Raw genomic sequence first — 23644 nt, 5'->3', positions numbered from 1 at the left:
AATTGACAACAACCAATAATTTCTCTTATACAGAGACAAAGTCATATAAAGATACAATTCGTCTACATTTGACATATTTCAATACTGTGTAAACATTACAGCATTTACACAATAGAAGAACAAAAGGGTAGCTTTAACATGAAAGTCTTACGTCTTATCTAACATGACCTCCCCCTGACCTGGCATAAGAGAACAGGTAGTTGACAGCATGCAGTGTGGAGGAGAAAAGATCCTCTGGCATTTCACTCCAAACCCAGAAGACTAAAATAGAACTAACAAAGGGGTGCCGTGTCTACAAATGCAGGCTAATATTGTTTCGACTTTATAAATCTCTACCATAGTTAAAGTAACATGGAGGGGCATCAACATATTTCAAATGCCTTTATTATTTGTAATGGGATTATTTAATATAGTCTTTTATCTAACCATTATTCCCTCCTTTAGTGCATGTGAAATTGTAATAAATAAGTTCACTTACCACATCATACAATTATAATTGAATGGTTACAGCGCTTGTTACAGGATCATTTAACCTGGCATGTTAACTCCTACTTAATGTTACATAAATCACTTAATTTATTCCCGCTGTACTTGGAAGCTTGTACTGTGCAGTTGGGTTTACATTTATTTCTGCAACAATTGACTTGGAAATCACAGTATAAGATTGTTACTTTGGATGAATTGCTACTTAATGTTAGAGACAGTCTAGCCTTGCAGCCAGAGCGGGCAGGAGGGCAGTGTTACCTGGGTAGGGGGTGCCAGCGGGGTGCCCAGGGACCACAAGGCTGTTGGTGGGTAAGGTCGGAGGTGGCGGAAGTGTGGCGGGGGTTGCGAACATGGCCGGATGGCGATGGGCCGGGCTTCGCAGGGAGGAATAGTGCGAGGTAGAAAGGTTGGCTATGGACAGGGGCAGGGCCGGGGTGGAGGAGGGGAGGCCGCTCAGGTGGTGTGGTGAGGGGGGCAGGTGGTGGTGTTTGGGGAGGCCTGCACTGCTGCCGCTGTGACTGTAATGTTAGAGAAGACAGAGAAAGAGAAAGACCTTGTCAGCAATGAGTTACAGATTGTGTATTCAGTGAATTTCTGTTGGTTTATTACATGACTGGAAGCTGCATCTGTAAATGCTGAGAATGTGTGATGTGCTGACCTGAATTTCCACTTGAGTAGACAATATAAAAGGAATTGTATCATATTATATCATATCAGCAAGGTATAAAGCAGGGGTGTCAAACTCATTCCACGGAGGGCCGAGTGTCTGCGTATTTTGGGTTTTCCCTTTCAATCAAGACCTAGACAACCAGGTAAGGGGATTTCCTTTCTAATTAGTGACCTTAATTCATAATTAACACAAGTACAAGGGTGGAGCGGAAACCCGCAACCACTCGGCCTCTGTGGAATGAGTTTGACACATGGTATAGAGCATAAGAAGATTGCTAGGCATAACTAAACAGACCCAGAGCATAATGATCAGACATAACTAAACAGACCCAGAGCATAATAATCAGACATAACTAAACAGACTCAGAGCATACCTATCAGACATAACTAAACATACCCAGAGCATACGGATCAGACATAACTAAACAGACCCAGAGCATACGGATCAGACATAACTAAACAGACCCAGAGCATACGGATCAGACATAACTAAACAGACCCAGAGTATACGGATCAGATGTGGTCCTACTGTACCTGATGTCGTGCAAGCTGTTGTAATGCAGCGGGTGATGCTGGTGCACTTGGTGGCTGATGAGAGGCCTGGCTTGATGTTGGAGTTGGGGGGGAGGGAGCGAGACAGGGACCCGGTGCTCCTGGAGAGGGTGGGGCTGGGCCCTCAGCAGGGGAGGGGTGGGGAATCTGGGGATGGGCGGCGCCCGGTCCGACTCTCTCTTGATGAGGAGGGGGGGCGGGGAGGTGAGCTGCGCCTTGGGGAGTGGCTGAGGGGGGGCTGCCGCGGTGGCAGCTGGGGCAGGGGAGCCCGAAGGCGGGGAGGCCGGGGTGGGGCTGGACACACGCGGGGTGAAGGACACCTCGTTACTCTGCTCCTGGCTACGCTGGAGCCCAGATACTTTGGCCGAGCTGACAGTCTTGGACTCGGGATTCTCATTCGTTGACACACCTGCATAGACAAAGAAAAAACAAACGTTAAGGGAGGAGGTAGAAATACACCTGTTTGAAAGCATCCACCATAACAACTATAAATGTTTTCCTTATTAGAATTCAACCTATTTCTTGGTACGGTTCACCATTGCCTGGTGTAATGAAAAAGCTTGGAGAAGTGTCTGTTTAACAGTTATAGAGAACTATGTGTGGTATGTGGGTCCCTCCCACTCCCTCCCTCATCTTACTGCCGCTACACTTCTTCTACCCAAGGTTCCCTTTTTCTTTCTCTTTCTAGGTTTCATGAAGTGTTTAATCAGGTCATTTTCATGCTTGACTATAATCAGATGATCACATTTCTGCGAGCGATCCAGTCAGTATGAATAAATCACACCTAATTAAAGTTAAATGCCGCTCCGATTCAGGGCTTTGCTGAGCACACAATCTGGCATGAAATAATTATGTTTCAATTGTGCTGTGAAAAGAGATCATGGCCCCTTATCATGGGCTTTTTGGTTCTCCCTCCCCCAGATCTTTCAAGGGATTTCTAAAGCTTTAGCCAAGCACTTTGAACATAGCCAGCCACTTCATCACAGCCAATTCATCTGTCCCTGGGAAGACAAGGAGCCTTTATAATGAAGAGCATTCCACAGAATTGCCATGTTTAATACCGAGAGCATAACAATTTAATGGGCTACAATGTAACTAATGCCACAGAAAAAGATACATCTCAAGGAGAATTTAATTGGAGTCTATTGACAAAAAGCACCCCTCGAGAAAATGGTGGATGACAGAACAAGTGCTAGTAGTGATAATGGCATATTTCATCATCTCTTCCTGACCACAGCCAGCTAAATTTAAAAATGCAGGGTGAATACAATATTACTAAACAAGACAGTGGTAGCAGCAGTAAACCTACAATATAGGTTTCAAATGAGCAAAGCAGCAGGGAGCAAGTGGAATCCCTCTGAATACAGAAATATCACTTGAGACAAATATGAAAGAGAGAAGGAGCAAATGGAGAGTGACAGATTGAGATAGAGGGAGACAAGAGACAAGGAGAGAATGGCCCTTTAAGCATCTCTAATCTCTGCCTCTAATGCAGCAGATTCAAGAAGGCCTACTAGAGCCTCAATTAAACAGCTCCATGGGCACAGCACAGCGCTGCAGAGAGCAGCCAAATGAGAGCTAGCCTTTAGCAGCCAGTGAGAGCTCAGCTCCTCTCAGCTCAGAGCCTCAGAGCAGATGGAATATCCAGGGCTTATTAGAACCCGCTTAATCTTCCAAGGATTCAAACGCCCATAAAAGGTAATAAAACGCTGTATGGAGATTTTAAACACGTTCCCCCTTCAACTTTACAGGAGCAGCGGGGGAGGCAAAGGTGTCACGACTTTCCTAACGAATTCAGGTCTGGGTATAATAATACAGCTTTATTATAAAAATCTGGTCTGGAATAAGGATACCTTGTCTGGGTGGGGGCCTTGTCTCAGAGAGAGAGGGAGAGAGAGAGAGAAAGAGAGAGAGAGAGCGAAAGAGAGAAAACGAGAGAGCAAAAACAGGAGACAGAGAGAGAAAGGCAAATAATTCTCTGTCGAAATGTCGCCCTTCACTGATGTTGCCGTGGAAACCCCTCTCTTCCCTAGACACATTGTGGAGGAACTGAAGGCAGCAGTGTTGCTGCTAGAGTCTAGCCACTAGGACGGCTGAGGCTGTAACACTGAGGACACAATGAGTGGTGGTGGGTTATCTTAATGATGATTATAATGGGGTGTAATGGAGGCGGGGGGGGGACAGAGCCTCTTTATCCCCTCATTAAAACAGTTCGCCAGACTAGACCAGGCCGAGGGAGGGGTAGTCCACTTCACACATGTATGCGCACACACAGATACACACACAACCATGCACCCACGCACGCACGCACGCATACACACACAGCCAGGGCTGCCATTTACCTTCTCATTCTAATGAAGGGCACCAGGATCTGATTAAAAATCACTGTTTAAGGCAAGATGGTGACATAACAACCCCTATTACTGTCTGGTCTGCCTAGGGGCTGATGGTAAAATGGTATGCTATCATATTTGGCTCTCAGCTTCTATCTGCTTCATACTGTGTTGGGCATATGCCTTGGAGTTCTGAAATACCCTTGTAAATTCATAGCTATATACACAATCCCCCTACAACAAACAAACAGACATGAGAAGTGAACAATCAACGGAAAACCTTGTTTGTTATTGCTGAGAATATACCAATCCCATAACAACTCTAGATTGTCTTTCTGTCTGAAGTTAAACAAAAGGCCTGGTGGTCCCCAAGTGACAGGAAGTCTTCTCTGACATGTTTCATCACAGGGCTTAATGTGGTTACAAGAACATTTCAACTGGTAACACTGTCACCGCCCAAAGCAACTAACAGCTCTCCTCGCAACTGAATCTGACAACTGTCAACTATACTTCCACAGTCAATCACAGCTGTCAGGTTTTCACTTCTCCTTTTTCTCTCAGGACAACATATTCTTTTTCTGAAAAATCCCACACCTTCATACAGTAGGAAAGTCAAGCTGTACTAATAAACATCATAGATAGTCATTCAAATTAGGCCATGAAAAGGGGAGAAAAAAATGCCACGAAAACAACCTGTCATGCATGGTACAACATGGTAACAGATGGAGATAGAACCAGGCTTGAGGACAGCCCTACTGTGAACCTCCCAGGCCCAGTTAGTGCACGAGTTGACAGTGACACTCCCTTGGGGAGTGTTGACATCACTGTTCACCAGATGACATTTCAGGCCACTATTGATCTTTTTAAAGTCGTTCCTGTGGCCTGTGTACTCAGGGGATTTAACCCTTATGTACACGTGCCTGGTGTGGCACTGAGGGGATGGATGGAGGGAGGGGACAATAAAGGGAGGGAGGAGGGGACACCAGACGGACGACAGGCCAAGGGACGCCCCCTCGTTGACTGATGTGTCCATCGGGGATGTGGGTGACCTCTGTGACCCGTGTGTCGCTCCACAGCTGTCCTGTCTCTGATACCCTTCACATCTGACCCTCTGTGCCCCTGGAACATCTGGAGAGCTGGCCACCATTCGATTGCGTCCTGAATGACACCCTATTCCCTATATAGTGCACTACATTTGACCAGGGCCCGCATAGAGGAATAGGGTGGGAATAGGGTGCCATTTGTGATGCAGACCTCTCCACTCCTCTTCTCTCTCCATCCCTCCCTCTGTCCCTCTACACTGAAAGAAAGACAGAGGGAGGCCAGATGGTCTGTGCTGCCAGCAACCGGGGCCATCAATAAAGGATAAGATGGTCCATCATGACACCACCGCTTCTCCTCAGAGAGACCATTATGTTACTCTGAGTAGATTGACTGATAGTTGATGAGGCTTGGATGTTTTATATGTAAATGCAGGTTGTGCATGACTTACTTCACATAAACCATTTTGCCCCTTGGGGAGAATAGGTTGTGCATAAGAGGTTGTGCATGACAATAAACAATTCAAGAGGATTTGAATGAAACAAAAACAGACCATTGAGAACCAAAGCAGTTCTACTGTGTGTGCATATAATTATTATTTTTGCATATGTCTTTGTTTACTTTACTAGATACCCAAATGCAGGGTGACTTGTAAAGTATAGAATAGAATCCATTGTCAATGCTTTGCCATTTAATTCAGGCACAACAGGGATGGCCACCTGCAAACGAACCCAACGTCCCTCTGGATCAGAGATCTAAATCATGTTCTAATTCAGTCGCCACAAAACCATCAATCATGTATGAATAACCTGGCCACCGCAGTACAACCAAGAGAGGGAGGAAATAAACCTGTATGCAAATGCAGTTTTAAGATTAGACATGGAAGTATGTAAATTATCCGCAACATGACCAGAGGCCATTGCAGCTTTGCGCTGAGAGAAAAAGAGTAGAGATCCAAGCCACCCCAGTCACCACAGTCACCTCGCCCACCAGGAGTTCTCATTTACAAGGCAAACGCTGCGGTTCGCTCACATTACATCGCATTGCCAGAACATAAACAGTCAGGGACGCTCAGAAGAAGAGGATATATCAAAAAAGACAAATAAATACATAAAACGAGGAGTCTCCTGAAGAAGTTGGAGGATGCAGACGGTACTGTAGGACACGCCACCTTGATCTCCCTTCCAGCTTGGCTCTGTTCAATAGGAAACTCTCCTGTTTGTCAGTAGTGGAATTCACAAAGTTGGCTTCTTCTTTTCTTTTATCTCTCCAGTGTATGTCTGTGCCAAGGCCTAGCTAGCTCTAGCTCATGACTGACTGAGCGGCTGTGGATGATGACTAAAACAGATAATCGCAGGAGACAGAAAACCAAATGGAGTCTTGGAAATCAACACCTTGTTGCTGCCTGGCTGCCTGTGAGGCATTCTGGGTTACATGAAGAGAACAAGAAAGAGGCAGAGTGATTTGATAAAATCATTTTGGAGGATAATGAATGAATGGGAGACAGGCTTGCAGAGTAGCGGCAAATCGTCAGGTTAATAATCAAATCACAGCAAAATTTGCGATGGTCAGTTTCCTCCTCCTCACTCTATTTAATATGCCTGGGAGCATTTGGAATGGCATTTAGTGGGAGGCCAAGGCAATGCTTTGTGAAATCACTCAGAGATGTTAATGGGAAATGGACAGGGAGAGGCAGCCAAGATACAGTTGAAGTCGGAGGTTTACATACACCTTAGGCAAATACATTTAAACTCAGTTTTTCACAATTCCTGACATTTAATCCTAGTAAAAATTCCCTGTTTTAGGTCAGTTAGGATCACCACTTTATTTGAAGAATGTGAAATGTCAGAATAATAGTAGAGAGAATTATTTATTTCAGCTTTTATTTCTTTCATCACATTCCCAGTGGGTCAGAAGTTTACATACACTCAATTAGTATTTGGTAGCGTTGCCTTTAAATTGTTTAACTTGGGTCAAACGTTTCGGGTAGCCTTCCAAAAGCTTCCCACAATAAGTTGGGTGAATTTTGGCCCATTCCTCCTGACAGAGCTGGTATAACTGAGTCAGGTTTGTAGGCCTCCTTGCTCGCACACGCTTTTTCAGTTCTGCCCACACATTTTCTATAGGATTGAGGTCAGGGCTTTGTGATGGCCACTCCGATACCTTGACTTTGTTGTCCTTAAGCCATTTTGCCACAACTTTGGAAGTATGCTTGGGGTCATTGTCCATTTGGAAGACCCGTTTGCGACCAAGCTTTAACTTCCTGACGGATGTCTTGAGATGTTGCTTCAATATATCCACATCATTTTCCTTCCTCATGATGCCATCTATTTTGTGAAGTGCACCAGTCCCTCCTGCGGCAAAGCACCCCCACAGCATGATGCTGCCACCCCCGTGCTTCACGGTTGGGATGGTGTTCTTTGGCTTGCAAGCCTCCCCTTTTTCCTCCAAACATAACAATGGTCATTATGGCCAAACAGTTCTATTTTTGTTTCATCAGACCAGAGGACATTTCTCCAAAAAGTACGATCTTTGTCCCCATGTGCAGTTGCAAACCGTAGTCTGGCTTTTTTATGGCGGTTTTGGAGCAGTGGCTTCTTCCTTGCTGACCGGCCTTTCAGGTTATTATTATTATTATTTTGCACTATAGCCTATTTATTGCCTTACCTCCATAACTTGCTACATTTGCACACACTGTATATATATTTTCTGTTGTATTTTTTGACTTTATGTTTTTTACCCCATATGTAACTCTGTGTTGTTGTTTTTATCGCACTACTATGCTTTATCTTGGCCAGGTCGCAGTTGTAAATGATAACTTGTTCTCAACTGGCTTACCTGGTTAAATAAAGGTGAAATAAAATAAATTTTAAAAAATGTCGATATAGGACTCGTTTTACAGTGGATATAGATACTTTTGTACCCGTTTCCTCCAGCATCTTCACAAGGTATTTTGCTGTTGTTCTGTGATTGATTTGCACTTTTCGCACCAAAGTACGTTTATCTCTAGGAGATAGAACGCGTCTCCTTCCTGAGTGGTATGACGGCTGCGTGGTCCCATGGTGTTTATACTTGCGTACTATTGTTTGTACAGATGAACGTGGTACCTTCAGGCGTTTGGAAATTGCTCCCAAGGATGAACCAGACTTGTGGAGGTCTACAATTTTTTTTCTGAGGTCTTGCCTGATTTCTTTTGATTTTCCCATGATGTCAAGCAAAGAGGCACTAAGCTTGAAGGTAGGTCTTGAAATACATCCACAGGTACACCTCCAATTGACTCAAATTATGTAAATTAGCCTATCAGAAGCTTCTAAAGCCATGACATCATTTTCTGGAATTTTCCAAGCTGTTTAAAGGCAGTCAACTTAGTGTATGTAAACTTCTGACCCACTGGAATTGTGATACAGTGAATTATAAGTGAAATAATCTGTCTGTAAACAATTGTTGGAAAAATTACTTGTGTCATGCACAAAGTAGATGTCCTAACCGACTTGCCAAAACTATAGTTTGTTAACAAGAAATGTGTGGAGTGGTTGAAAAACACGTTTTAATGACTCCAACCTAAGTGTATGTAAACTTCCGTCTTCAACTGTAGCTAGAAAGTGGGGACAGCTGGCGTGTTTCAATTAGTTATTTCCATTGCAGCTGACAAAATAACTTGAATGGCAACAGAATAGGATGGGTGTTAAACTGCAAAGCCTGCACATCAATTGTGAGCACCTAATGTTAATTTGGAAGAGCTGGGCTGGCAGCCCTGTCTGGTATGAATCAGTGTCTCTGTTTCTGTATGCTGGGCCTAGATTCAAACCCATATGGCCATATGGCGCACCAGGCATATGCCATCGTCTCCTGTGGCACATGTGATTGCTGTTGAAAGGGATGGTGCAGATTCAGATTAGCGGGTGTAAATATGGATGCCTGTATGTGCTGACTAGCCTAAATCTGGTCCAAGCCATGTGCTTCAGTGGTGCCCAAACCATACTATTGTTCCAAGTGCCACTCTAAACTTTCATTAAAAGTTCCAGAAGGATTCCCTCAACCCCCTTCCCTACCCCAAAACCCAGCAGGGTTCATCCCCACAGTACTGCTTTGTTGCAGAGTGGCCACGTGCTTCAGCGTGCCCATCACTCCCAGCCTCATATGAAGACCCTCGGGTCGTTTGAGGTCAGTGCCACTGAGACTTCCTGAAGAAAAAAGGCGGATGACATCTTTGAGCCTTTCAACATAAAGCTCAAGTCTAATGGCTCATCTGACACACACAGGCCACCCTGCAGCCTGGAATGTGTCCCCTTTCACCGCCGTTGACCCCTGACTAAGGCAGTTGCCCTGGGGAATGTGTGGACAGATATACAGCGGGAGGAACAGCTATCAACTTCAAGGGTGAATTTCGCAGAGAAAAAAAAAACATCTCCGAAAGTTGTTTGTGATGTGTGGTGCGGCTCTGAGCTGGGCTGAGCGCACTGGCCTTATCATTCCATTAATTAGCACGACACGCTTGCCCACTGGACTCGAACGCAGCGGCGGCAGCTGTCTCGATTGATTACAGGAGCGGACGCAGCACCCCAATTATCTTGATGACTGGAGACAACGCCTGCCACTTCTAATAAAGGCCCCGGACTCCTATTCCCCATCATGGTGCAGTGGAGAGAGACAACCAACCAAGCAATAAACCAACCAAGCCTCCCCAACCAAGCCTCCTGCCTCTCCGATACCTTCTAGACTTTTTCAGTCTCTCTACAGGGCACAACAGAACTCAGTGTGGGCTGTAATTCTTTAGCAGCGTGGCAGCTTTATTTAGGCTTACATAATGCCTCAACATTTTTAACAATACTGCTTTGTTGCCCTGCAGGAAAGCATCCTCTATTAGGACCGCCAGCATGGTTTAAAAGCCACAAAGAAACGAGGGAAAAACAGGACAGAAAAAAGAAGAGAGAAAACATCATCTTCAAGCTTCAAGTCTCAGCAGAGATGTGTTTGTAAGATATGTTTTTTCTGGGGAATCGGAAATGTAAATAAAGGTACTCTCCAGCGTCAGTTCAAGCATGAACCTGCTACTAGCCCACGGCACTAAGTGGATATAATATTATCTTCCAGTGACTAACTGATTACTTTTCAATGGAAGGAAATGGCTGAATGAAAATCCTTCAACAGATCCCAAGTGGCATGACAGGGAGCTGAAAGAGCCTGCATGTTGTTCTTCTCCACTCATTTCAGTAAATAGCCTAACCGTTCTCCCCTCTCCACCACAAAAACAAAGCAACAATTGGGAGGTTGACAGCTCTTCACCATTTGTCATACATCATTCAATGTTTTGACGTTTGCGGCCATAGATGTTCAGAACCATGAAGGGGTAGGATAAATACTTTGTGCAAGATCGAGTTTCGTCAAGTGCTTTCCAGATAACTGTGTCAATTCGCTTGAATTGGACTGTGGGTTCTAGACAAGATGTTGATGTAGATTCCCACCTGTTTTATGCAAATTCTTAAAGAAATTGATTCTTATCCAGTAAAATACTAGTACAGCAACCTTCTTAGTGAAAGTTAAGCTAAAAATCTAAATCAACTATGATGTCATCAGTGGGAACTAGATCATCCATAAACTGTTGCAAGTTTCTGTCATGTTTACATGTTTTACCTTGGTGTTATTACAGGCCCAGCCTTCTGTTCTCTACTGTTATGATCAGAGCCTGTAGACCACTGCCTAAATACTATGTACTTATTAGAGCTTGTCAATGGTCCATCCTTCACGAATGCATTCCTGCTTCCAGTTGAACATCCCCACTGGTGTGTCACATTGCATTTGCCCAAGAATCCCAAAGCATATATGTCATGGTATTTTAATGTGATGTTCTCGGAAACAGATAGGCCTAGCTCCTAAATGCAAAAGATTGACATATGCCTACTGGATGGGCTTGTGCACAGGACACATACAGCGTCTGAGACAAAACAAATGGGTAATCAAAGGAAATAAAAATAAATACAGTTTATAATCGACGAAAACAGAATAAGAAGAATGCACATTTATTGATTTCATATAACAACACTTCCAGACAGTTAATATGAGTTTCCATGATAAATACACCCACTGTTTATCATCCTATGTTAGAGGCTAGCAGTAACCCTATCTACCAGACCAGGGTAGGGGGGGGGGGGCTTAAACCTTTATTGACTGTTTCTCTATAGATAGCACCCCCATGAGATGTGATTTAAAGTGCCTGAGGTTTCAAATGCTGTCCCCCTAAGGACACAAGCTGTCCAGTAGACAGACAGACTGATGCAATCAACACCAAGCCTATATGAGGATTCTGTTCACAGTGTGACCAGTGCTAAGCTGCTCCTGGGGTGGTTTACCATTAGGCTAGGACTGCAGATGGAGATGGGACACCTCCTCTAATTGCCATATGTGCAAAATAAGTCAATCTCAGCAGAAAATAGAAAATAGCTCCAATCTTTATTAGTCAGAGCTTAAGACATTTTAATGGAGGTGACGTTTCTAAATGGCACACAGAGAGAGGGGAAGAAAGAAAGCCCCTTTAGCTGCTATGAATCTCTTCCCTTGTCAAAGCTGATGACATAGTTAGAAGGCTACGGTGCAGATGTTTAGAATAGCTCTCATGTAGAGCTTAACTAGACAAACACACAAAGCCTCCTCTGCCGTCGCTCCATTTGGGATCCCCCATGTCCTCCACACAAACCACAAAAAGGGTGAGAATACGCTGGTGTATCAGGTTAGCATATATTCCCAGTGTGTCCTAGCACCCAATCAATCATTCTTAATTAGAGTGCTGCCATGGAGCGCAAGAGGGATAACAAGAGACAAAGATACACACTCAGAGGGAGAGAGGAAAGAGAGGCAGGAAGAAGGGAGGGAGGGAGAGAGAGAGGGGAAGTTAATAAGGCAGAGGAGAGGAGAGAGTGAGCAGAGGGCAGGGAGTCATGTCAAGAAAAATAAAAATGGAGACAAGGCCCAGCCCCTGACCTGTGGGGCTGCTGTGGACTGCCTCCCTGCTGCAACACACACAGCTCTGAGTGCTCACTGACACACTCACACACACATACACACACTTTGTGCTGACGAGGTCTGAGGAACTGGGTCAAGACTCATGGTAGCACCAGAGTAGACAGGCCAGCACTAGCGTACCGGACACACCCGCAGCGCCCGTCATCGATGTCTATTTTTTAATATTTAGTAAATCATTTTGACAGTAACCCTCCAAAAAGTCATTCATAAACCTTTTTAATTTCCATATGTACTAGGAACAAAGCTGTGGTTGTGTTCATGAAAAGAGCAAATTTGGTGGGTAGGATTCATTGCTAGTGGAATCTTTCTACTCCTTGGGGAAATCGAGGTCAACATGTAGGGGGCCATGAGATGCAGGCAGCAGAGGCTGGGCCTAGTCATGCTACAGATGGTAGTGTAGCTAAGGCTGGGTCTAGTTATGCTACAGATGGTGGGGTAGATGAGGCTGGGCCTAGTCATGCTATAGATGGTGGTGTAGATGAGGCTGGGCCTAGTCAAGTTATGGATGGTGGTGTAGATGAGGCTGGGTCTAGTCATGTTATGGATGGTGGTGTAGCTGAGGCTGGGTCTAGTCATGTAATGGATGGTGGTGTAGATGAGGCTGGGTCTAGTCATGTTATGGATAGTGGTGTAGATGAGGCTGGGTCTAGTCATGTTATGGATGGTGGTGTAGCTGAGGCTGGGCTTAGTCAGGTTATGCTAGTGGATGAGGAGAGTATAGTGGGGAAGGGTAAGCGACTGGGGGGGGTGGAGGAGGGTGTCAAGTGGAAGAGGAAAAAGGGGGAGAAGAAAGGAGGTGGGAAGGGAGAGGCTGGTGTGGTCAAAGGCACCAAGAAAGGTCAGGTGGTCAGGTTGGGAGATGGAGATGAGGGTGGGTCTGAGGAAGAGGACGATGAGGAGGATTTATTTTCAGACTCCTCCTCAATGGGTCCAGAGCTGACAGTCAGTCAGAGGGGTCAAAGTACACGGTGAGGGAACTGTCAAGGTTCCTGAATGAGACTAAGGGGAAAAAAGTTAATCTTGAGGCTTTTTTTTTGCGATCCGGGAAAGTTTGTAAGATCAGTACAACATGCTATGAAAAATGAGGGGCATGGTGTCCTCTCACCGAGGAAATGGTTTAGGTTGACGAAATGGGTCACAACCATGCGTAAAGGTCTACCTTCAGACGCTGTTTAGATTAATAGTTTCTTTCTGGCACTGGGGCTTTTTGAGCTTTGCTATTGGTCTCTTTCTTCGCTGGCTTTTCTCCTACTTCTTATGGAGACTCTTTGGGTAGGCTCGCTTAATATTAATGGCGCCAGAGATGCGGGAAAGAGGAGTGTGTTGGGTGAAAATGTAAAACAAAAAAAAGTACAGGTGTTGTTTCTGCAGGAGACGCATAGTGATGTGGTGAATGAAGTTGATTGGGGGCTCTGGTGGCAAGGGGCAAGTGTGCTGAGCCATGGGACAAATGTTAGTGCAGGGGTGGCAGTCCTTTTTGTACCGGGTCTGTCTGTAAAAATGTGCTCCTCAAAAGAGGTGTGTAGTGGTAGACTGCTTGTAGTAAAAGCAGAAATTAATAGCAGGGGTTTTGTCTTTATAAATGTGTATGCGACTAACACATGGAGAGAGAGGGGGCTTCTATTTGGGTGTCTTAGACAGGAACTCTCATAGGTAGCGCCTGAGGAGACACTGGTGGTCGGCGTGGACTGGAATTGTACGATGGATTTTACAAAATACAGAAATGGGGAGGAGCCTCATTCAGGCTCAGTGGGGGTGTTAAGGGACACCATTAATCAGTTTGACCTAGTGGATGTTTGGAGAACTAGACATCCCAACACAAGACAGTATACATGGGTGAAGGTCTTTGGTGCTAGGGTGAGTGCAGCCCGGCTTGATCGATTTTATATGTCCAGGAATCAGAGCAATAGGCTGTTGGGCGCTACCATTCTCCTGGTGGGTTTTTCGGATCCTCACATAACCATGGCTCAGCTGTCTATTTCACCAGGGCCTCGGCAGGCATCCTTTTGGAAGTTTAATGTAAAGCTCTTACAAGATGCCACTTTTTGCTAAGGCTTCCAGACTTTTTAGGAAAGGTGGGGGTAGCTCAATTGGTAGAGCATGACGCTTGTAACGCCAGGGTAGTGGGTTCGATCCCTGTGACCACCCATACGTAAAAATGTATGCACACATGACTGTAAGTCGCTTTGGATAAAAGCGTCTGCTAAATGGCATATTATTATTATTATTAGAGTATGAGTCTCTGAGTCAATTGTGGGATGTGGGAAAAGTCCAAATTCGGCTTTTCTATCAACAGTATACAGCTCTCTCATCCTCAGAGGCTAGGAGAGTATTGGGGGAACTTGAGCGTAGTATTAGTGAGATGGAGGAAGAGCTGGTGGGGCAAGGCAATTTAGGCCTCCAGGTTAATTTAGCTGAACTACGTAGGGACCTGGGCAGTTTTTTCCAGGTTAAAGCAAAGGGAGCACTTGTAAGAGCTAGGTTCTCCATGCTCAAGGAGATGGATGCTCCCACCTCCTTCTTCTTTGGTTTGGAAAGACAGAGCGGTGAAGCCAAGGGTATGCATTGTCATTGGCTTTCGGATGGGCAGGTGACCTCTGTGGTGGGGGAGATGCGGGAGCGGACTGTGGAGTTTTATACTGAGTTGTATAGGGCAGAACTGTGTGATCCTATGTGTGCTCAGGTTTTGTTGGCAGAACTCCCTAAGCTCTCTCTGGCACAGAGGGATGAAATGGACATTCCCCTGTTGTCCCATAAACTGGCAGAGGCCGTAACCAAGATGTCCCCCGGCCGTGCACCGAGGGTCGATGGACTCCCAGTGGAGTTTTATAAAACATTCTGGGGAATAATTGGACTGGACTTCTTTTGCGTGTTGCGTGAGTGCTTCGGGGTAGGAGAGTTGCTGATGAGCTGCCGTCAGGCAGCTCTGACTCACCTGCCCAAAAAAAGGGACTTGTGTGAACTTAAGAACTGGAGGCCTGTAGCATTGCTCTGTACGGACTACAAGATATTTGCCAAGGTTCTCGCTAACAGATTGAAGTCCCATCTGGACTCTATAGTACACAAGGACCAGACATATTGCATACCGGGACGCTCAATCACGGACAACTTGTTCTTAATCAGGGACATGTTGGACTTGTCGAGAGGTTCTAATGTGAACTTTGGACTGGTCTCTTTAGATCAAGAGAAGGCTTTTGATAGAGTGGACCATGAGTATCTGTTTAATGTAATGTCTGTGTTTGGGTTTGGAGAAAGGGTTTTGGCCTGTGTGAAGATCTTGTTTGCTGGGGCGTCATGTATGGTCAAGGTGGGAGGGGGGCTCAGTAGGCCAGTTTGGGTGAGGCGGGGCATTAGACAAGGATGCCCTCTATCGGGGCAGTTATATACACTAGCCGTTGAGCCTTTTTTGGGCCTGCTACGGAGGAGACTGCAGGGAGTGTGCTGGACAGGCATGTGTGTGTTGACAGGCATAGCAGTGTCAGCGTAGGCAGATTACGTTTCTGTGATGGTCAGATAGTCAGGATATGCAGGCACTAGAGACTAGTCTGAAGGTGTACGAGGGAGCTTCGTCAGCTAAGGTAAACTGGGGCAAGAGCAAAGCTCTGTTATGTGGGGCATGGGGGGATAGGGCCTCTCATCTGCTTCCAGGGGGTTTGCAGTGGGGTTGTGAAGGACTTAACATTTTGGGGTGTACATGGGCTCAGAGAGGTGGGTCAGGAAGAACTGGAAGGGGCTGTCACAGGCAGTGGTGTCAAGATTGGCCAGGTGGAGGTGGCTCCTGTCCCAAGTGTCATATAGAGGGAGGGTGCTGATAATCAACAACCTGGCGGCATCTTCCCTGTGGCATAAACTGGCTGTCCTCAACCCTCCCGCCGGTCTGCTCGCAGACCTGCAACGCAAACTGGTGCACTTTTTCTGGTCGGGCCATCACTGGCTGAGGGCGGCAGTGTTGTATATGTCCGTAAATGGAGGAGGACAGGGCCTGGTGGAACTGGAGAGCAGGGTGGCTGCATTCCGACTAAAGGCGGCGCTGAGACTGCTGTACCACACTGATATCGGATGGAGGGAACCAGCATGCGCACTGCTAAGGCCCACACGAGAAGGGGGTGTGGAGCCTGGGCTGTGGGTGTGGGAGGAGCCTATCTTCCACAACCCAGCCATCCTTTTGAGATCGGTTCAGTCGGCCACCCTGCAGAGGCGACTGATGGCAGCGGGATTACTAAGGTTGGGTGACCTGTGACTGCTGGGAGAGGAGGGGTGGAAAACCCCAGAAGTCCTAGCACAACAAACAGGACTAACATATCTTAGGCTGCTGGAGAGATTCCTGGGGGAAGTCCAGGAGGCACTGTCTGAGCCGGTAAGGGGGATGTTTGAGCGGACAAAGGGGGAGGGGCCACCAATGTTTCCGCCACTGCAGGTGACGGCAGAGACTGGGGACTGGCAATGGGGTCTGGAGGACTTGTTAGATTTTAACACTCCAAGCCTGGGGGAGTTTGAGGGGGTGGGAGGTAAAGCCCTATACAACCTCTGTATTAAGGTAAAGAACATTAGGAGCCTAACAGGAGTGAAGGCACATCAGTGGCAGGGGGTATGTGGGGTGGAGAGTATGGTAGGTTTTAGATGGAGGGGGCTCTACAAACTCCCAGTACCAAAGAGGTCAGGGGACCTCCAGTGGAGTATTCTACATGGAGCCCTGGCCACTAACAGCTGGTTAGCACGGGTTGAACCGGGAGTCGGACAAGGGTGTCCTTTCTGTGTCATGAGTGAAACTGTGATTCATGTGTTTTCTGTGTGTGCCAGGTTAATGCCTTTAATGTTTCTGTTGGAATGTCTGTGTGAGAGGTTGGGGGTGGAGTTTACTGTCGGGATGTTTATAATGGGGTACAGGTATTCAAATAAGGAAAGGGCCAAATGTGTGTTGTTTAATTTTCTGTTTGCTCAGGCAAAGTTGGCTATTTGGCTAACAAGGAGGAACAGGGTCAAAGGTTGGGGGATAACAGACCCTTTACTATTATTTAATGGGATGGTCTCTGCGCGACTTAAGGTGGCATTTGAGTTCTATAAAAAGTGTGGAGATGTTTCAAGAGATATGGTGTGTTGGGGGGGGGGCTGTCTGTATAACTGGGGAAGATGGTCTGGATATACGGTTGTAGAAGTGGTGAGGTTTGGGTTATTGTGATGTGTGGTGTTGTTTTTGCATTGTGGGGTAGAGGGCAAGGTGAGTATGCAGTACAGGGGATATTGGTAATTTCTTTATTTAGTATTTTTATTGTTATTTCTTTAAGGGGGGGGGGGGTGAGGTTTTAATGAAATGAGAATGTATCATTAAAGAAAGACAAAAAGTAAAAAGTCTCTCTCCTCTCTCTCTCTCTCTCTCTCTCTCTCTCTCTCTCTCTCTCATGACTGAGTTGATTGTATGTAAATGCTTGTGCTAAAACTGTCACACTTGTGAGTGTTTTTTAACCACTTTAAAGGGGTTTAGGCACAGATGGCTCATCCTCTCTGAGGACCCTGTCGCCTCTAGCTCCGCCTCGACCGCACCTGCTCCAAGATAAGCCTGCCGCTACCGTGGGCCTGGGCTGATAATACAGTTACACAGCACTATACTTACTAACTTACTCTATCTTAGGCTGGCCAAAATAAGGTGAGGAAACCAATGCTGCACATCTGGATGAACTCCTTAGTAAAGAAAAAAAAGAGCATCCAACCATCTCAAGACTATAACATCTAGCTAAAAAATAAAAGTGTGTCTGTGTAAAATAGTTGACCTTTGATAACTGGTGCTCAGGGCTCCCTAGGTGATGTGGCACTCTGTCTGTAAGCTCCTCCTCTGCTCCATTTCCACCCAAAGCAAACAGCAGTGGGCTCTCAGTCCTGATGCTTCCTCCTCTCCACAGCAGTACTAGAATTACAGGTTCTCTGGTCTGGTTTGATACCAGGCAGCGCTGCTGTGGATGTCTGAATGGGGCATTAGAGTGAGCAGCCATTAGGGGGCCAGTCAGAGCCGGCCGGGCCCAGAGCCGCAGCGTGGGGAATACCAGTGGTAGCCAAAACCAACAGCCAAACAGATGACCGCTTGATTATTGGGAGGGGGGGTTGAACCACACTATGGTCTCCATGATTATTTTTTCCAAAGGCGGAACCCGTGTCTGAACGAATTACCGCTTGTCTCTCTTAACAAAACACGGGGAGCGATTAATGACGCTGGCGGGGGTAAAAAAGGGGTTTGATTTAAACCCACTGTTCCTTCTCAGTGGTGCATATCTCGTTACTCATTTGGCCATGTGCTGAGTTTAGGGTAATTGCCGGGGTCTACCACACCCAACATGTGTGGTGCTGTGTGGAGCACAGAAAGCTGTAGTCTGTAGTCTCAGCCTGCTGTGTGGTAGCAGACAGAGAGGCTCTAAGAGAGCACTGACAGCAACACATACATTCAGTTTATGCTACCACATGAGGAGTGTGCTGAGGGAGAGCTAGCAGTGTACTGTACAAACACCAGAAGTGGACCACCCGCCTCCTATGAAAATACTTCATATGCCATGGCTGATATTTCTGTTTGATTTGGACTCACTTCCCTAGTGTGGACTCTCATCTCACACAGCATCCGTATGGCATGCTCTCTCCCTCAGCGTATGGAGTATGGATGTCCTTGCCTCGTCATGGAATTTAAACCCTTTTACTTCCATCCTGTTCTTGGCTGTGGAGTTCCAATCTTTATAAGCCTGTGTGAACTGCTTCCCAAAACGTAAAATCCATTACAAACATGTTTGTAATATCCATCTAGGCTGCCGACTGTCCTCTGCCAGTGATTGTACATTATCCAAGCTGCATGTGTGCCCCAATCACCCACCATCTGGCTTTGTCAATGAACATTACAGCCTCACAGCCTCATCTGCAAACAACATTGGCTCTGAATGCACAACACAGACAGGCTAAAAGCACAGAGCTGGGAGCTGGGACCTTCTTCAAACAAAACACAGCAGCAAAAAAACACACACAGCTCAGCTTACAGAACAAGTGTAGCTAGGAGGAAAGGATTGAAAAAGCAAGCGGATCGAGCTGCATTCACACACACACACAGCACACTTTACATTCAAGGCTGACTAGCTTCAGAGATAAGAAAACCATCATGCATTTCCCAAACAAACAATGCAAATACCTCTTCCTATTCGGCAGCTGATTGTCTTTCTCTTGGAGAAGGAGAGATTATACTGGGTTCAGATGAGTGGTGCCAAAGCACTAGATCAGCCCCCTACTGAAACGGTCACTTAAAGGGAGCTGCCCATGGGTTTGGTTGATTGGTTAGTTGGTTGGTGGCTAATTTCCATGGAGATGACAGTGTTCTGTCTACATGACAGAGTGGTTCTATGGCTCACAAGCTGGTCCCATAGCCGCAGGGGAGAGCAGAGCCTTTCCATCATCAGGAACGCTCTGATCTCACAGCCTAGCCATGCCACAGTGACATAGTTAGAGAGGACTGGGCTTCCTAAAGGGGCTCGGTCAGACAGAGCAGTGGAGACCATCGCTAAGTAGGGTTGGGTTGAGTTCTTTCTACTATCTCTATGTCCTGTCTATACTCTCAGCTGCTGAGGGAGGACAATGGATTTAATCACCAATAGGAGCCAGCCACTTACCATCCTTTCTCTGTTCAAAGTGTGTGGCCAGCCGCTGCAGAGCAAACGCTAGCAAACAAACGTTATATTAAACAATATCTCACCCTCTTGTCTCGCAAACATGAGCCTATCATTGGTTAAATGGGCCTGCTTCGCGTTTACTCATAGAGTGTGCTTCAGTACCGAGGTGTGTGGCGAGCTCATCCGAGCGTGGGCTGATGTGATGTGTGCACAGATAGAAATGTCAGCCGAGGTGTAAGGAAGTGTCACCTCGAGGTCATAGCCGAGGCAACGCCACATCTGTTTTCCTGATTTGTTGCGCAGTGCCGCTGACGGCAGAAGTTCACACAAAGACAAAGATGGGAGTTCCTACGCGTCAGTTTATCATTTAACCCTGACCCCCGGTGTCTCGACTGGCAGGGGGAATGGCTGATCGAGCAAAGCGGTCCTCAGATGGCCACTGAAACAACTAAACCAGTTCTGTTCTGTCTGAGTGGAGAAGGAGGAGGAAGAGGGGGGAGGAGGAGGAGGCACAGCCAGGCTCTGCTGCTCAGGCTACTCAGTGGCTTTACACAAAACAGTTTTGTATGTTTCAATGTAGGAAACCTAATTCTCACTAAACTATATATCACTCTGTATTGAAATAGGAAGCACAGCTGAGATGATACATTATATTCCTTTTATCATTCAATGATAAAAAGAATATATTGAACAATATGCTAGGCAGCTGTATGGCCAGACGTCACACATCCCTCATAAACCACCTCCCAGAAAAGATCAGTGGTGGCCACAAGTGACTTCTTAGTAATTGCTCCCTTAGCTGTTGTCTCTTCAGCAGCACTATAGCTGGATCCATATTCAGTCTATGAACCACAGAGACAGCTGCACAGAGAGAGGCCTAATCACAAAGCCTTCAACTACACTCCCACTCTCTGTCACAACAGCCCTGCACCACCCATTGACACTGACGACAGTCAGTGATAAGGATGATGGACAGGTGTTGGGTTTCTTGCCAGCCTGGTGGTGCCCTTTAAGGACAGGGATGACAGGGACTGGCATGACTTCAGCTCCTGTCTAGAGTTGCACTGTATTAAAAAGTGGGGAAACGTTTTGCAAGGACAAACCAAAAACGAACTTTTCATATTGGTTCATTTAGATAGAGCCTCGTGGTTTCACTCTGTTTGGGACTATTTTAATCAGTTTCATGCCTACTGAACACGAACCAGGTGCAGTAGCTAAAATATCTGCTCGGGGCCAATGTTTGGACGGCAAGTCCCCACTTAGCATAGCGCAACTCTACACAGGAGCTAAGTTAATATTTCATTGCACAGAGCAGGCAGTTTTCTAATGGAACTAATAACGGGATCGCGTGACATATCAGCATTGACATTGCAAGGGAACTAATTGCCCTTCTAGAAAAGTCTGAGAGAAAATGGACATTGAAAAAAAATAAGTATATTTAGGACAGAAAAACAGGACAACTGTATTATAAACCTAACAAATCCCTCCAGTTGGCTTCCAGAGCAGAGGAGAGGAGCGACCAGGGAGGTGCGGTGGCTGTGGCTTAGTCCTGTTGGCACGCCCGCATCCCTGCCTCCCTGCCTGCCACTCCCTATAAATAGAACATGACAATGTAATCTTAATTTAAAACGCTATAAATATTGAAGAAGAATTAAAATAATTTATGGAATAAGGCGGTTTGACAGGGTGTGTTTTTCCGCTCTCGCACGGCGGAGCAATGGGCAGCTGCAGTGCAGGCTGGGAATTCTGTAATTGCTTTTTCTCTCCCTGAAGCCAGCTTCCTGCCTTAAATCAAAAAAGGCAATCTCTGTCAGTAATGGCTCAATTAATAATTAAACACGTGTCTTATCTCCGCAGCGCTCCCTCTATTTATTTTCATCTCTCTGACAGAGACGACTGCACAAACAGCATTAGTACTATCAATAAAAGGAGCATTAATAACAGGCGCTTTCTCCAAAAACAAATCATCACCCAGCTCATAAGCTCTCCTATAACCGTGAACAATAATAGCTGAGGGGATTAATAAAGAAAGAAACTCAAACACGCTTTGGTTTTTCCACTGATTCTAGTGACGTTGTTTTTCCCCGGCTGGCGACAGACAGCACAGGGAGGGAGAAACATATTAAGGGCTTGGGTATTCTGAAAGGATTTACTCCTGTTTAAAATTGTAATTGAATCAGAGAAACAAATTAGCTTTAGCACAGGTTTGACAATACCTACGGAGGTGGTAGTATGGGGATAGCGGTGATGGCGGAACCATAGAAATAGAATCATTCTATTCTATGGGCAGAACATCCAGCAGCAGCATGGTATTTCTGGAACAACCCAGCTCCCCATGGCACAGTACACATTACTGTCTGTCTGTGGCAAATGACAAACCCCCCCCAGCGCCAAGACATAAGTGTTCTGTCAATACAGGCCATCAGGCCCTGATAAAGAAAGCATTTCCAGCAAGCTGCGCTTCGTCAAACCAATCAGAGTAGGTACCGCAATGAGGTTTACCAGGCTTAGATTCCTCCATAGTGACGGCTGCTTTTAATACAGCCCTCTAATCTGGCTGCGTAGGCTACAGAAAGCCCCTGCAGCCCTCCCTGTGTTCTCACTATTACACACCCTGTCTGCCCCCAACCCAGCCCAGCTCTGCCTGGCCCAGTCAGCCACTCTCTCTCCCTACCCGCTCGCTCCACTCCTTCACTCAGACTCAACAACCTGCAAAGCTGATTAGCTGGTCATTATTTAATGGGCGAAAGCCCACAAACACTGTGCCGCCGCAGCGCTGAGGTTAGCAATACATCACAATGACCCGGCCAGAGGAGCACCGTCTGGTGCATTACAAACACACTCTCATCTGCTTGTTCTCCCTGCCCCTGACCCACCCAACCTCCCCCTCCCCTCTCTAGTCTCTGCTCTCTCTCTTTTCCTTTGTGTATGCAGGAGGTATGACTGACTCTATTCTATATTCCTGGCTGTGTGTGTGGAGTGGGCCTATAGGCCTCTATACCCAAGCCATAGACCTGTTATTGACATGCAGCAAACAGCAGCCTTCAGGAACAAAGGGCACTCAGCACCTATTGAGTGGCAAGCAGGGCTGCAGAGCAGACAGGCCGCTTGATTAGCGATTCGACACGGGGAACCTGGGCTGTGTAGCACATAATGAGAGCTTAGAGAGCTACCATGAGCTCATAGGAGGGAGAGGGGGGGGGGGGGCTTCAGCCCCACAAGGAATGGGTTCTCAACAATGGTACTGAGAATTCTGGATATGAAAAATACTAGGAAAAAAAGCTATTCTGAATACCAATCCTCTGGATATTACAGTGTTTGTATTGTATGGTGTTTATATATAAACAGGTAATGATAAACAAGGCTAAATCCTCCACAGGGGAAGCTAAATGGTTTATTCATTTGTTTATTTGTTTACCCTCACGTCAATTAAGCAAATTAGTCTCTGACATCCGTGACGAGTTGATGCCTACATCCAACTACAGTGGATTCCACCTTCGTGAGCCTAGCAGTAGTAGCCTAAACCATGTACCACCTTTAACCGTGGTTAGAGTAGAGGTTGAGAGTCAGTTGTGTGTGGTGGTGGTGGCTGTTGTGTTTTTTCCACTTCTTCTGCTCACTCTTCTCCTTCCTTTGTTCCACTCGCCTAATCCAGTATGTGTGGGCCGGTAAGTTTAATGGAAACAATTTATTAAGTCCGGCTTAAAATGCCATCTGCTGCTAAGCCTCTCAAAGCCGCTAAGCTCCTGGTTTAGCCCGAAGCTCGCTGTGTTCACGCTTACTGTAATGCGCTGTTTAAAATGAGCACAACGGGTCAAAATTAATCAGGATTATATGGGCACAAATCCACTTCAGAAATGGGTTTTCACCAATCTTTCTCCCCCACCTATCCCAAGATGTCCCTGGTTT

At 46.2% G+C, this 23644-nt stretch overlaps 1 protein-coding gene across 8 annotated transcripts in view; it reads right to left on the bottom strand.

The window, feature by feature from the left end:
- The window catches only part of LOC121585002 (autism susceptibility gene 2 protein-like), a 399498-nt gene that overhangs the window by 15937 nt on the left and 359917 nt on the right, over positions 1 to 23644 (bottom strand). For all 8 annotated transcript variants that reach the window (XM_045225745.1, XM_041901300.2, XM_045225746.1 and 5 more), the window contains 2 exons: positions 1690 to 2116; positions 745 to 1004 (listed from right to left, as the gene is read on the bottom strand). In XM_045225745.1, coding sequence (XP_045081680.1) covers positions 745 to 1004; positions 1690 to 2116 — 687 coding nt within the window. The remainder of the gene's footprint in view (positions 1 to 744; positions 1005 to 1689; positions 2117 to 23644) is intronic.

Source organism: Coregonus clupeaformis, chromosome 16 (genome assembly GCF_020615455.1).
Source record: "Coregonus clupeaformis isolate EN_2021a chromosome 16, ASM2061545v1, whole genome shotgun sequence".
Taxonomy (NCBI): Eukaryota; Metazoa; Chordata; class Actinopteri; order Salmoniformes; family Salmonidae; genus Coregonus; species Coregonus clupeaformis.
This window is presented reverse-complemented; position numbering and strand designations above follow the sequence as displayed.